The following is a 12,242-nucleotide window of genomic DNA, read 5'->3' on the forward strand; positions in this document are numbered from 1 at the left end:
GTTGGTAGAACCTACACTAGACGCCACATTTCTTAAATATTTTCAGATGAAACAAGAAAACTGACTGGCAGAAAAGAAGGATTGCCACTATCAGTGATTCAACCATCATAACACTTGGGTGTGTAATAATGAATGTGATGAATGAGCGTTTTCCTGACTGTTTGTCACTGGTTAACTCTGTCATCATGTTAGAGTCTGTCTTGTCGTGTGGTTGTGAGGCATTTAAAAAGAAAAAATACCCAGTTTAGATAAATAAAGAGTTTATTACCTTCAGCATGATTAACAGTCCTTGAGTTCAATTACACTTCAATTTATTTCATGTGCTTATCACATGTGAGCTGATCTCCTCACGCTCTTTCTTTACTTCACAATGCTGGAGATAATAGTAGTAATCGCTGTTTCTTTGTGCTGGATTAGAAGCTGTTGCAGCTCTAAGCTTGCCCTCTAGGCGGCAGTACAGTTCTAGTATTGTTTGAATGCAGTTAACCTGTGATGAAGCTTAAAGCAGCGTTTACCTGACAGCAGCAGGACTCTGATGTGGTTCAAAGTGTTTGTTATTCTGAGAAGATTCAGCAGGGGCATCCACCTAACACAGGTACAAAGAATTATTCTGCAAAATGGGGAATGTAAAACACGCACAACTGATTAAGAGAAAAGTAATTTTTTGCAGCACACATCAAGAGAAATGTCACACATTCACAGACGTTTGTACTTTTTGACTTTGTGCTTCTTGGGCTCAGATCCAAAGGTGGAAACTAAATGTAGATTCATATTTCTAAAGAAGAAACACACATGAAGGGAAAGTCAAGCTGCAGAAGTGCCAAACAGCAGCTTGAGAGAAGTTTCAAAGCTGGCTGAGGGATGCAGCGCAGGGAATAACAATTCACAGAGCATCCATACATTAAAAGAAGTACTGCAGAATCACATCTTCACTGGATTTAGTCCGCTCCATTCAGCTGCACAATCAGTCCCCACCCGGAGAGTTTCGCCCAGTGAGCTGCAGGGTTTCTCTCTGCAGACCTCGTCTCATCAGTGATGAGAGCTGAAGTACAGAAGCAGAAATCAGTGTGTTAGAAACTGCTGATTCTATAACTGTGCACGAAGCCGCAGGCCTCTTTGGGCGGCGTCTCCTCCAGTGAGGTCGGGGATGACGTCTGCCCGTCCTCCAGGTCTGTGTCAGCTCCAGACTCAGCCATCAGGGGCTGCCCGCGGCTCTTCATCTCTTTCTGGTAGCGGGCTACCAGCGAGGCGTAGACGCACCCATAAGTTGCTGCCACCACCATCATGACGCACACTGTGCCGCACACAACGGCCGCAACTACCTGTGTGCCCTGTGCCCGGCGGACGCTCGCGGGTCTGTAGCGCTGACGGATGCAATCATCGGCACCTCCGACCCGGCCGGGCGGGCAAGGAGGCCGGGTGGCACCTTCCTTGGTTGAAGTCTGGAGGCAGTAGCTGAACATCTCTGCTGGCACGCTGCGGATGTCCCTGCCCTTCAAATCCTCTGGGAGGCTGCACTGCATCACATCTACCTGCCCGTCTATAAAACAGATGGAGAGGGGACACAAAAACAAGGGGAAAAGAAGGAGGAAGGGAGGAAGAAGGGAACCAGGAGAGACAGGGAAGGATTGAAAGATATAGAGGTCATTGTACTCTTAGATGTCTTTGCTCAGCATACATCCATCCTGCAGAGCGGAGATTAATTGCTTAGATTATACACCCCAGACTCGCTCTGGTACAGTCTTAAAGTATTTGAGATATGGAGAGGCCTGCTAACAGCCCTGCTCACCCCTGTAAATCAACCACTCCATCCAGTGCTTGAAGTCTCTCAGCTTGCAATCGCATTTCCAAGGGTTTCCCACCAGCAGGAGGTGCTGTAGCCCCACCAGGGGTTCAAATGTGACTCTGTCCAGGGTCACAAGCCAGTTGCTGGCCAGAGACAACCAGGTGAGTCTCTGAAGCCCATCCAGCAGGCCCTTGGGCAGCCACAGAAGGCCGTTGGAGGACAGATCAAGCTCCTGCAGCTGCCATAGCCCCTTGAAAACCTCCTTGCTCAATCCAATACTCCCCTGACTTCCATTGAAGGCCTCGACTGTCACTGTGCTGCTGTTGAGTTTACTGAGGTAGTTGGTGGACAGGTTTAAGCGGCGCAGGCTGTTCAGGCCTAGGAAAGCTCCAGGCTGCAAGGTTGAAAAGTGGTTCTGGGAAAGATCCAGTACCTCCAGGCTGCTGAGGTTGGACAGCTCAGCTTTGCCCAGGAAGGTGAGATTGTTCTGGGGTAGGTGGAGTGCCAGAGAGTCCTGGGCAACCAGCCCGAGGATAGGCGTCAGAGAGAGGAGTCCAACAGCAGTGCAGTCAGTGGTATTGCCATAGCAGGTGCAGACACCAGGACAGCCTGTGACGGATCCCAGAAGTCCCAGCAGAACCAACACCAGAGTGGACAGAGCCACGCAAACTGGAAGACACGAGAGACAAACAGAACAACAGCGTCTTTTACACTTCCAAAACTACTCAGTACATATTTTAGAAACATTTAAATCTCATACATTAACTCTGTGAAGCTATATTCAGTTTAATGTTGTAAACTTGCAAACCTGCTTCCCTCAGTTCACCTAAATTTGCTTTTTAATCAATCATAGTAGATTTTCCTCTGTTATAAGCAGATCACTTGATCACTGAAGCTCAGAAAGAGAGCGATGTAGAGAAGAGTGTGCGCCACATCTTTTCATGTGAACAGGAGCATAAATGAAAGTATCAGATTAATTCCTGTAGTGATTCATGTCGACGTCTCAGTCACCAGTGCTGGAGTCTCTCAGGCACTTAATTTTAGCTTAGTGGTAGGTAAACTATACGTTATATTTAGGTGAAGATATAGGTTATGTATGGTATAAGGATTGGACTCACCCAGTCTCTCCAGATGACTTCGTCCATACTGGTACTGGTTCTTCATGTCTGCCACATCAAATCCACTGAAACCTCAGGCTGCCATCCAGCTGTTCTTTCTCTCGGCCGGGTCACGCAAACGTTCAGCTTTGGAGAGAGTCCTGAAAAAAAATGTACAAGCAGAACTAAACATGTACATTAAAATGTACTATTTTACCTTACTATAAAAATATAGTAAGGTAAAAGTGCAAAGAAATACTGAAGTAGAGTATAAGTATTATATGTATATAGTATATGGGCATTGTAATAGTACCATTACTAAGGCTACTGAAACAAATGTAGGGTTAAGAGTCAAAGGAAAAGGTTCAGTCACCAGTGCCGATCGCGCCATCGGCCGATATGGCAGCCTCGCTTCTGTCAGTCTGCCCAGAGCAGCTGTGGCTACAACTGTAGCTGCCTCCACCAGTGTGTGAATGTGAGAGTGAATGAATAGTGGAATTGTAAAGCACTTTGAGGGTCTCGAAAAGAGCTATATAAATGCAATCCATTATTATTATATATCCTGTGTGTATGCGCCCCTCCCCCTACACACAGAGTGGAGAACAAATTTTATCCAAAATATGAAAATCACTCATTCAAATGACTTCAAACTCAGCACTCCGCTTACTCGGGCTCCCAGCTACACACACAGATAGTTTGAAGAGGATTGATGAGTGTTTTTGGAACTAGATGAAGAAAATATGAAATGACATACAGACTCATAGCGTCCAGTGACCGTCCTAGACATGTCTGTTAGGTAAGACGAGAAGGTGAACTGGACTTTAATTTGGGAATTTTGGACGACTGGGGAAAAAGGCCCCCCTTTTAGAATAACAGGTCATCTTTGTGATGCTTTATCTTTATTCAGGTTTACATTGTTCACTTCTGCGTTCGTTAGCACTGAAGCAAATGAAAGATTTATCCACTCACTGCTTGCTTTTCCTTCTGGTCCAGGGCTTCAGACGGATTGTTTCCTTTCTACAAGCCTGTTTTTAATTTAAATCACAAAGAGTGCAGCTCAGTATGGAAGATTAAGTGGCGTATGTCAGATTAAAAATTGCAGACTTGTGCTGTAATGGGCAGCTTTTTTGCACGCCCTCAATTCTTTTCATTCTTCTCCTTTCTTGCTCAGAGAAAACACACAATGCGCTTCATGGTGAAGTGGAATAATCCTGTGTTTTCATCCACCAACATCAGAGGAAAAGTCATTGCCAACTTTTGTCTTCTTAACGCCCACTCGTAGTTCCTGTACGCTGCGGATACAGTACAGCATTGTTTCACACATGCAATCAAGAAAACTGTTTACATTTTTTTGACGATTCTCTCTTTTTATAAAAAGAAATCATTCACTTTACTTCTCTTGATATCTTTGGATGTTTGGGGCACTTCTGATATGCAGAGGAAAGTGTGCAGGGGAGATAAAGCTGCAGTGGAAAAAGAAAAGTGCTGTCACTCCACCATCCATCTTTAACTGCTGTAAAGAGCTGGAGAAACGCTGCCTCAAGGTCTTTCTTTTGTTGCAGGTCCTTCTTTTGTTAACTTGGCACAAAGATGTCCGTCACTCTGCTGTGAACTGTGTGAGGCAGAAAGACGCCTTCAGGGCACAACTGACATTAAAAAACAGGGGAAATTACAATGCAGGTATAGAAGCGAGATAATGGCTCCCTCAAAGAATATTTGACGTCACTTTACATCATCAAGAGACCAGAAATCATGAGAGCAAAGTCAGGGCCTTCATCCCAGGATGATATAGACAGGCACATCCTCTGTGTATGAATAGAAGATAATGTACTGTAAGTACTGGTGCTCAGAGTGTCTGCAGGATTAGACTGTCCTCATCAGAAGCTGTCACCTCAACGAAACCAAAGCAGAGGCAGAGTAACCCCAGTGTGTTGGCTTTTGTGTTCTGCACACTGTGAAGGGGACTGAAATGAGAATCCTGCAACCAGACTTTGAGGGACAGCTGTCATTTGCATTTGATCTTCAGAGTTGCCCTTAAGAGGATGAGCGTGCAGAAAAAATCACCTCTGATGCTTTCTGATGTTGGTGCTGGATCCTAAGTATTTGTAGAAAGAGCAAAATCTCACATTGTATAAATCCTTCAGGCAGAGCTGAACAATAAAAGGTAAAGGTCCATCTCGACGTCTTTATCCAGATCCCTTTACTTTGGGATTAAAGTACCAGTGAGCACCTCAACACTCGCCCGCCGCTGCACACATGTGCAGCTGCGAGCCGAGGACCAAAAACAAACGTAGGGGCTGGTGTGTCATCTTCTGTTTATCAAACTGTGAAGTTGCTCCTGGCTGCTTTTCTGCTGTTTCTCTCCTCAGTCGTTCGCTCCTTGTAGCTCGCCCTCCTCTCTGCCCTACTTGGCGTCTCCGTCTTTGGACTTTTAAGGACACGCCTGAGAGCGCAGAGGCTGCTGGGTGCAGGTCGAGGACGCTAGGTCCAAAATCAAATTTTCCCAGCGGGTTTATTCATAAACAAATACAGTCTCTGAGACTGTCAAGGAAAGACTGCTGGGGTTTTGGGGGGTTTTCTGATGGAGACTTTTGATGATAGCTCTGGTAAATACCTGAGTTAGTCTCTTATATGAATCAAAATTTCTGTATAATGGAAGCAAATATTTATAATATAATAAGGATAAAGCTTTAGTTGCATGTTATTGTGCAGATTTTAAACTCTAAATCAGCGGTCCCCAACCTTTTTTGCACCACGGACCAGTTTATGTCAAACAATATTTTCACAGACCGGCCTTTAAGGTGTCGCAGATAAATACAACAAATGAAACCAGTATTGGTACCAAAAAAAAGGAAGATTTATTCAAAACATGGGAAAAGACCCAGGGAAACTGAGTTAACGATAAAAACGATTAAAAAATAACAAGAAAAACCCTGAAAACCATAAATTTCACACCCAAGCCTCAAATCTCGTGGCCCGGTACCAAACGACTGTTGGGGACCACTGCTCTAAATTATAAAAAAATAAAAATACTAATCAGCAGTGTACAAGGAGTTAAAGTCATCTATAGCTACAATGCTAAACTGATGAATATGTTAATGAATCAAAAATTATGTTCCGGGAATATGTAATAAAGTTCACCCTTATTTCTTCCATGGGAAGTGGAGGGTAAGTAGCAGCAAGGTGCTGCTAATCAAATTACTTGATTAACTGATCATCAGCAAGTGTGATCACCTCTATTAAAGCACACGTTTTGTCAGTTTCCTGATTTAAAGTATTCTACTCTGTGTTAACACATTCCCAACAAATTCACCCCAAGGTCAGAGAACTGTAAAAACCACGACCTCCATCTGAGACTCTGGTTAGCTCAGTTAGCACGTAAATGTCAAAGTTCATGACAGTATAGTTAGAAAGAAACTGAACAAGTATGGCTTGTTTGGAAATGTTCCCAGGAGAAAACCTCTTCTCTCTAAACAGGACAGCACAGCTTAGGTTTGCAAAGCTGCATCTCAACAAACAAAAAGACTTTGGGAAAGATGTTCTTTGGACAGACGAGACCAAAGTGGAGCTGTTTGGCAGTAATGCACAAACAGCTCATACCAACTGTCGGCACGGTGATGAGGGCTGATGATGATGATAATGATGATGATTTGGGTTTGTTGTGCAGCCACAGGATCCAGGCACCTTGACTGAGTCAGGTGTTCTCGAGCTAAATGTGAGGCCAACTGTCCAACAGCTAAAGCTTTGTCCAAAATGGATCACACAACAGGGCAATAATCTCGGATAGAATGCTGTGGCGTGCCCTTAACCTCCGTGAACTGAAGAGTGGACCAAATTCCTCCACAGTGATGTGAGAGACTGATAAAGTCATACAGAAAACAGTTTCTGCAACTTGTTGCTGCTAAAGGACATTCTCCAAGTGACTACAGAGTCCTGGGAAATCCTCCTTTTCACATGACTACTACTGATTCTATCAGGATGCTAAAACATCTTCCTTATTAAGAATTATTATGACTTTTACTGAAGGAAAGAGTAAATATTTGTTTACCCACTTTGTTTGGCATTGAAACCATATTTTACAATCTTTAATCTCTGGTGTAGTGCTACTTCTGTGCTGCATTTATTTGAGAGCAAATATTCTGATTTCCTGTGGGACGTCTCTGCTTTGTTCTTGGTCTCCTTCTCTTTTCCGCACCATTTTAAAAATCCTGCAGACGCCCCAGAGACTGAGACTTGCAGTGCCAGTATGGCCTCTGAGGTTCTGCAGAGAAAGCATGTCATCCTATCCTGTGCTTTCCTACGTTCTGATAGGTTAGAAGTGTAAAAGTGCACTGTGCATGCTCTTCTACACAGAGCCCGGAGAAGCATGTTTTTGATATATACGTGTATATATTTTCTGGGGCCATAAAGTACAAAAGTTTAATATCCAGCTCTACTAATCACACAATATTGGGTTGTAAAAGTCTTTGAAATAATTGCGTTCCTGTGGTTTGAGCTATACTGTAATATTCTTTGTGGGTTTTATGTCTCTTCAACATTCAAACGTTTCCCACTCCAGAAGCCCATATTCCTCCTTGTTCTGCAGGACACAGCACGGATCCTCCCACAGTGACATCCTAGTAAAAGCTTTCCCAGTTACAAAAACTGAAGCAACATTTCCCTCGGTTCCTCCTGTGTTTCAACTTTATGGAGGTTTTGTGAGCAAACGGCTGTTGAGTTGAAGCAGCTTGTCAAATGCACCATCAGCCAGATTAGACGCCACCCACACAGCAGCGAGGGGTCGCAGATTAAAACCCCAGTTTCAATCCCTGAGCAGGACAGATGCCTGTGCAGGAGTCCAGATGTTGTTTAAACATCTGATCCCAGAAAACACTTCCTCCCGCCCCGCCCAACCACCCCGACCAGCCTCTGACCCGCTCAGTCTCGGTTTTTATTATCGTACTATTACCACACACACATCTGTTTTGTTTGGCCTGTCAGTTAAATCACTTTCACAGGACCAGCGGTAAACCATATACATGCGAGCCGATCCCCTCATACACACTGAGCCACTCTAACAGCTAGCATCATGCAGACATGATTTTCTTTTTGGAGAATGTCACCTTGTTGGTTGTTTCTCTGCAGCAGTCTAAGTGAAGTCCCACACTGAGTGGGTCTTCCTATGTGTATATCAACAAAGTGAGTTCGTTGGCTTATAGAAGTTGATGCACAAGCTCAGTTATTATAATATTAAATGGTTGCTTTGTAGTTGGGTTAGTTTGATCAGACACATTGGCGATTGGTAGCTGTAATACTGTAATACAACCAGTTTTATACCCATTTATTTGTATAAAATTGCTTGTTGCAAACAATGACCCAAAAATCCAAATATTTACTTAATGATGGTGTATAACAGTGTAATGCTTGGCAGGATTTGTCTTTATTTCAGTACCATGGTTAGCTCCTGGGGTAGATTAGCAACAAGCACTGTTGCCTCTGTTGTGAATCGCTGCTGGCTAACACATTCAAATAAGTTTGGCATTGTTTTAATTAACTGCCTTTTATCACTAGTTTAAACAAAAAACAGACAAATAGTGACTAGTAAACGCCCTGGAGTTCTACCTGGGCTTTAATAGGTTAATTCCAGTGTGTCAAAATAAATATTTCCTTATCATTTAGCAGATTACATTTGTATTAATGGACTGACCTCAAAAGCATTCCCCCCGACTCTGAGATTAGTTGGGTTCAAGAAGCGAGCGTCAGTGAGGTTTGAATTAGGCCACAATGTTTTCACAATGCAGGTGACGTCTCTGAATTATTGGGGATAATTCAGAGGATTTTGCTTTGTTTCAACCATTACTAAGTGAAAGTCACTTGAATGAGTGACTGAAAACACTATGTTATATGTATGTGCTAAATTACTGGGTGAAATTGATGTTTCAGTTATCCTTCCTGACATCTGCTGAAGGTAAAAGGCTACAGGGCTCTGTGACATTTTACCTTTAGTTATTAACTTATCCCCAAGCTGTAACACCACAGTGTTTCTTACAGACACTCAGTGCTCCAAAAATCTGTTGTTGAATTGAGGTGAACTGGAGTTTCCGCCCTCGGCTCCACGTCTCTCTGATCAAATTAGGTTTTTGTCCCCCTGTAACTGCCAGCAGTGTTTCTGGTCATTAAATCAGACCTCGAGGCTTCAAAAACATCCTCAAAAACCTTTTAAGCACTAATGCCGCTCTTATTTCTTTATATCATCTTTTTATTGACTCTGCAGTGATTCTAACAACAGCCTTCTCACTTAAAGTTCTGTCTTTAAGCCTTTCATTATCTGCTCAGGCTGAAATGGTGTAAGACAAATCAGCAAACAGCTTTCCACTTATGTGGAAAAGTGGAGGGTTATTATCTCGATTTAAAACTCCACTGTTCGGATTTTGTCATTGAAGTGCTGCCATGTGACGTTCCCCGCTTCATCTGCAGTGCATCGCCATGCTTTTCTGGGCTCTAACTTGGCATCCCGCGAGCTGCTTAATGGCCTCTGACAGGCAGTCTCTCCCCCACCCCCCACCCCCCGTGGCTGCACTTTTCCTCCAAACAGCCTGAGAACGAGGCAGCCGAGCGTTGGGTCCAAAAGGCCGAGAGCACAAACACACTGCAGCATCCACACTGAGGCGGGCAGGGAGACAACAGGGAGCAAGTAAACAACACACACACATACACACACTGAATACATGCCAAAAGCACGCACACACACACACAAGCTCACTCCCACTCGCTTTTAGACTCTCTTTCTATTAAAAGCATCAGCTTGTACTCTGCATGGCCTGAAGTATGTGGACACCCAAAGATTTCAGCCATGTGTGTTGGATGAACGGGTGACTCCAAAGTCTGGACATTAACAGGCGTCACAAACAGCCCGGTTTCCCATTCAAGCTCATAAAATTAGTGAAGTCGAACACTGATGCATGGTGATTAGGTCTGGCTCACAGGCAGGATTCTGTGCAGATCTCCACACCACACTGGAAAAATCATTCTTTTATGGCAGTTTCCCGGTGCGTGGGGGGAGATGTCATGTTGAAACAGGAACAGGGGCAAACTGTGGAAACCCAAAGTACTCATTACATGCCCTACAGCTGCAACAGTAAGTCAAGATGCTATTTTAATCTGTGGGATACGGGACATGTTTGTCCAGTTTCACAATTAAAAATGGAAATAATCATCTTCCACCAGAGACGAAAAGTTGCAGGCACGAGAGATGAAACAGGCTGAAACAAACACTAAGTTAAAGTTACAGTGGACGAGAGTGTCCACTTATTTCTGCTCACCTATTGTTCACCCTCATGCACAGGTGTATGGGCAAAAACACACACTTTCAAAGGCATGTTATCGAGCATACAGTAACCCCCCCCCCACACACACACACACACACACACACACACAAGAGCCGCTCACCATCTGCTGCAGTTTCAGCCTCCAAAGAGAGAAAGAGCAGAGGAACTGTTCTTCTTCTCCTTCATCTGCAGCATTCGGCAAAGAAGCAGCTCTAAAAGCAGCGATTTCTGGTTTCTGATTGAACCAGCTTTTCTCTCTTCAAGGGCACAAAGTGGTTTCGATTTAAAAGCCAGAGGCTCGAGTCTTTGTTCAAACCAGAATCTGGAGTTTTATTCCGGATCAAACACGGCTCACATTCGTTCTCCTCATCTTCGTTCACGTTGCTCGCTGTCTTGGCTTCCTCTGATCGTTGTGCGCTCTGTCCAGCACACACCCAGCCCACCGACTGAGGACGGGCGAGCCTCTGTTTAAAAAAAAGAGGGAGAGAGAGAGGGCTAGGGAAGCCACATGCTGCTGCTAATGCTGCGTGTGTGCGTGTGTGTGTGTGTGTGTGTGTGTGTGTGTGTGTGTGTGTGTGTGTGTGTTGGTGCGCTGGAGCACCCGTCCTCTCTGTGTTGCATTGAGTGTGTAATGTGCATTAAAGCCGTTTGACAGGAATAGTAACAGCAGAGTGCGTTGCAGCTGCAGGCTGAGCTCTGAATGAAGAGAGACGGAGAGAAAGTAATCGGTAGTATTTCTTCACAGTACCTTAACTGCTGCATGTGCCAGGGCAGCAAATTTACAACGTGCTAGAGAGACTAAAACAATCTAATTTGTCAGAAGTATTAGTGTTTATATGAGACATCATAAGATGGAATTTGGAAGATGATACAAAAACTTTGGCTTCAAGTAACTGCTGATAGAGCGCTGATCCCGTATCAGTGTTAAAGTAATTAGGCAGACCCCAATCTGGTCCACTGGACGGCTTTGGAAAATGTGTGGGAGGGCATAAACTTTTAACTGTTTTATGGCAATTCCTGCTGATAAGGAGCTCCCCCAATGCCACTAAAGTAAATAAGAAATAGATGAATAATTAAATGACAGAAAATTCCTGTTTTTCACAATCGACAAGATACATTTCTGATTTTAAAAGTGTGGTTTCAGTAAAAATGGACAATGGACTGTCAAAAAACCAAAAAGTTCCACTTTATAATTACAAGAAAGTATGTGCAATGAGCTAACAGAACCTGTGTAATTTTACACATTCATTTCTTACAATTTATGCCCAAAGAGTCATGCTTGGCAGACTTTTAATTTACTACAGCAGCATTTCTTTGTCATGTAGGAAAAAAATAAGATTTATTATTGAAATTGCACTTTTTTTCCTTTCAATTTAAATATATCAGGGATTTACTGTGTAGTGAGTTTGACATCCCTGGAATAAACTATATTTATCACTTTGAGGACAATGCTGGGACTCATCCTCTTATGTTTGAGGCAACGTTAGGCTCGACTTAAACACTTCTCTCCTCACTTAGCAACAAAGTATACCAAACAAATACATTCAAGAATATAAATGTACTGAATTTCTCTTTGTTAGTAAAAGAAAAAAGAAAAGAAAGGAAAATTACTTAATAATTAGACAAGCACACATTCAGAGAGAAGCTCTTGGTGTATGTGACGATGCGGAATACCTCCAAACTGTTGATCCTTGCAGTTAGCATCCGTGCTATGTTAGCTCTCCGATGCCAGATGTTGAAATATGCATTCCTAAAAATATGTCAGTTTTCTGTTAATCTCCAAGCTCTGCGAGGGGAAAAATATGTATGACCCGACCAGTTGGTGCTGGCTGATTGCACTTGACTACATGCACTTGCTAACTAACCACCAAGGATTAACTTTAAAAACGGTGATACCAACCAAATATTGAGAATGTTCACCTTTTAATATAAAGTTTTAAGCTGAAACTAGTGCATTTTAAATGGCGTAACTTTTACTTTCAAAGTCAGAGTCTTTAATACAAACTATAGGCAACCTGTTAGCAATAAAAGCAATCACAAGGAGGTTTTTTG

The 12,242-nt window shown here is 43.3% G+C and overlaps 2 protein-coding genes across 5 annotated transcripts in view; one reads left to right on the top strand and one right to left on the bottom strand.

Annotated features, from left to right (window-relative positions):
- Positions 1 to 12,242, top strand: part of LOC100700975 (voltage-dependent calcium channel subunit alpha-2/delta-4) — a 99,923-nt gene that overhangs the window by 45,460 nt on the left and 42,221 nt on the right. The window lies entirely within an intron of this gene.
- On the bottom strand, positions 244 to 10,886 carry LOC102075836 (leucine-rich repeat and transmembrane domain-containing protein 2). Of its 2 annotated transcripts, none has more exons than XM_025908976.1 (4): positions 10,312 to 10,886; positions 2,905 to 3,068; positions 1,790 to 2,455; positions 244 to 1,540 (listed from the first exon to the last, which is right to left on the bottom strand). In XM_025908976.1, exons 2-4 carry the CDS (start codon positions 2,948 to 2,950, stop codon positions 1,071 to 1,073), a joined length of 1,182 nt encoding a protein of 393 aa, XP_025764761.1. In that variant the 5' UTR covers positions 2,951 to 3,068; positions 10,312 to 10,886; the 3' UTR covers positions 244 to 1,070. The 2 variants fall into 2 exon arrangements, with proteins under 2 accessions (XP_025764761.1, XP_025764760.1); XM_025908975.1 differs by having other exon boundaries at positions 2,905 to 3,044; positions 10,312 to 10,885.

Source organism: Oreochromis niloticus, linkage group LG7 (assembly GCF_001858045.2).
Source record: "Oreochromis niloticus isolate F11D_XX linkage group LG7, O_niloticus_UMD_NMBU, whole genome shotgun sequence".
NCBI lineage: Eukaryota > Metazoa > Chordata > Actinopteri > Cichliformes > Cichlidae > Oreochromis > Oreochromis niloticus.

Bases quoted from the DNA above. Each gene is read 5' to 3' on its own strand.
- LOC102075836 (XM_025908976.1), bottom strand. From the start codon at position 2,950: ATGAAGAACCAGTACCAGTATGGACGAAGTCATCTGGAGAGACTGG. The intron at 2,456-2,904 runs GTGAGTCCAATC...CGTGTCTTCCAG, and splicing joins AAGTCATCTGGAGAGACTGG to TTTGCGTGGCTCTGTCCACT. The intron at 1,541-1,789 runs GTGAGCAGGGCT...TCTGTTTTATAG, and splicing joins GGAGTGGTTGATTTACAGGG to ACGGGCAGGTAGATGTGATG.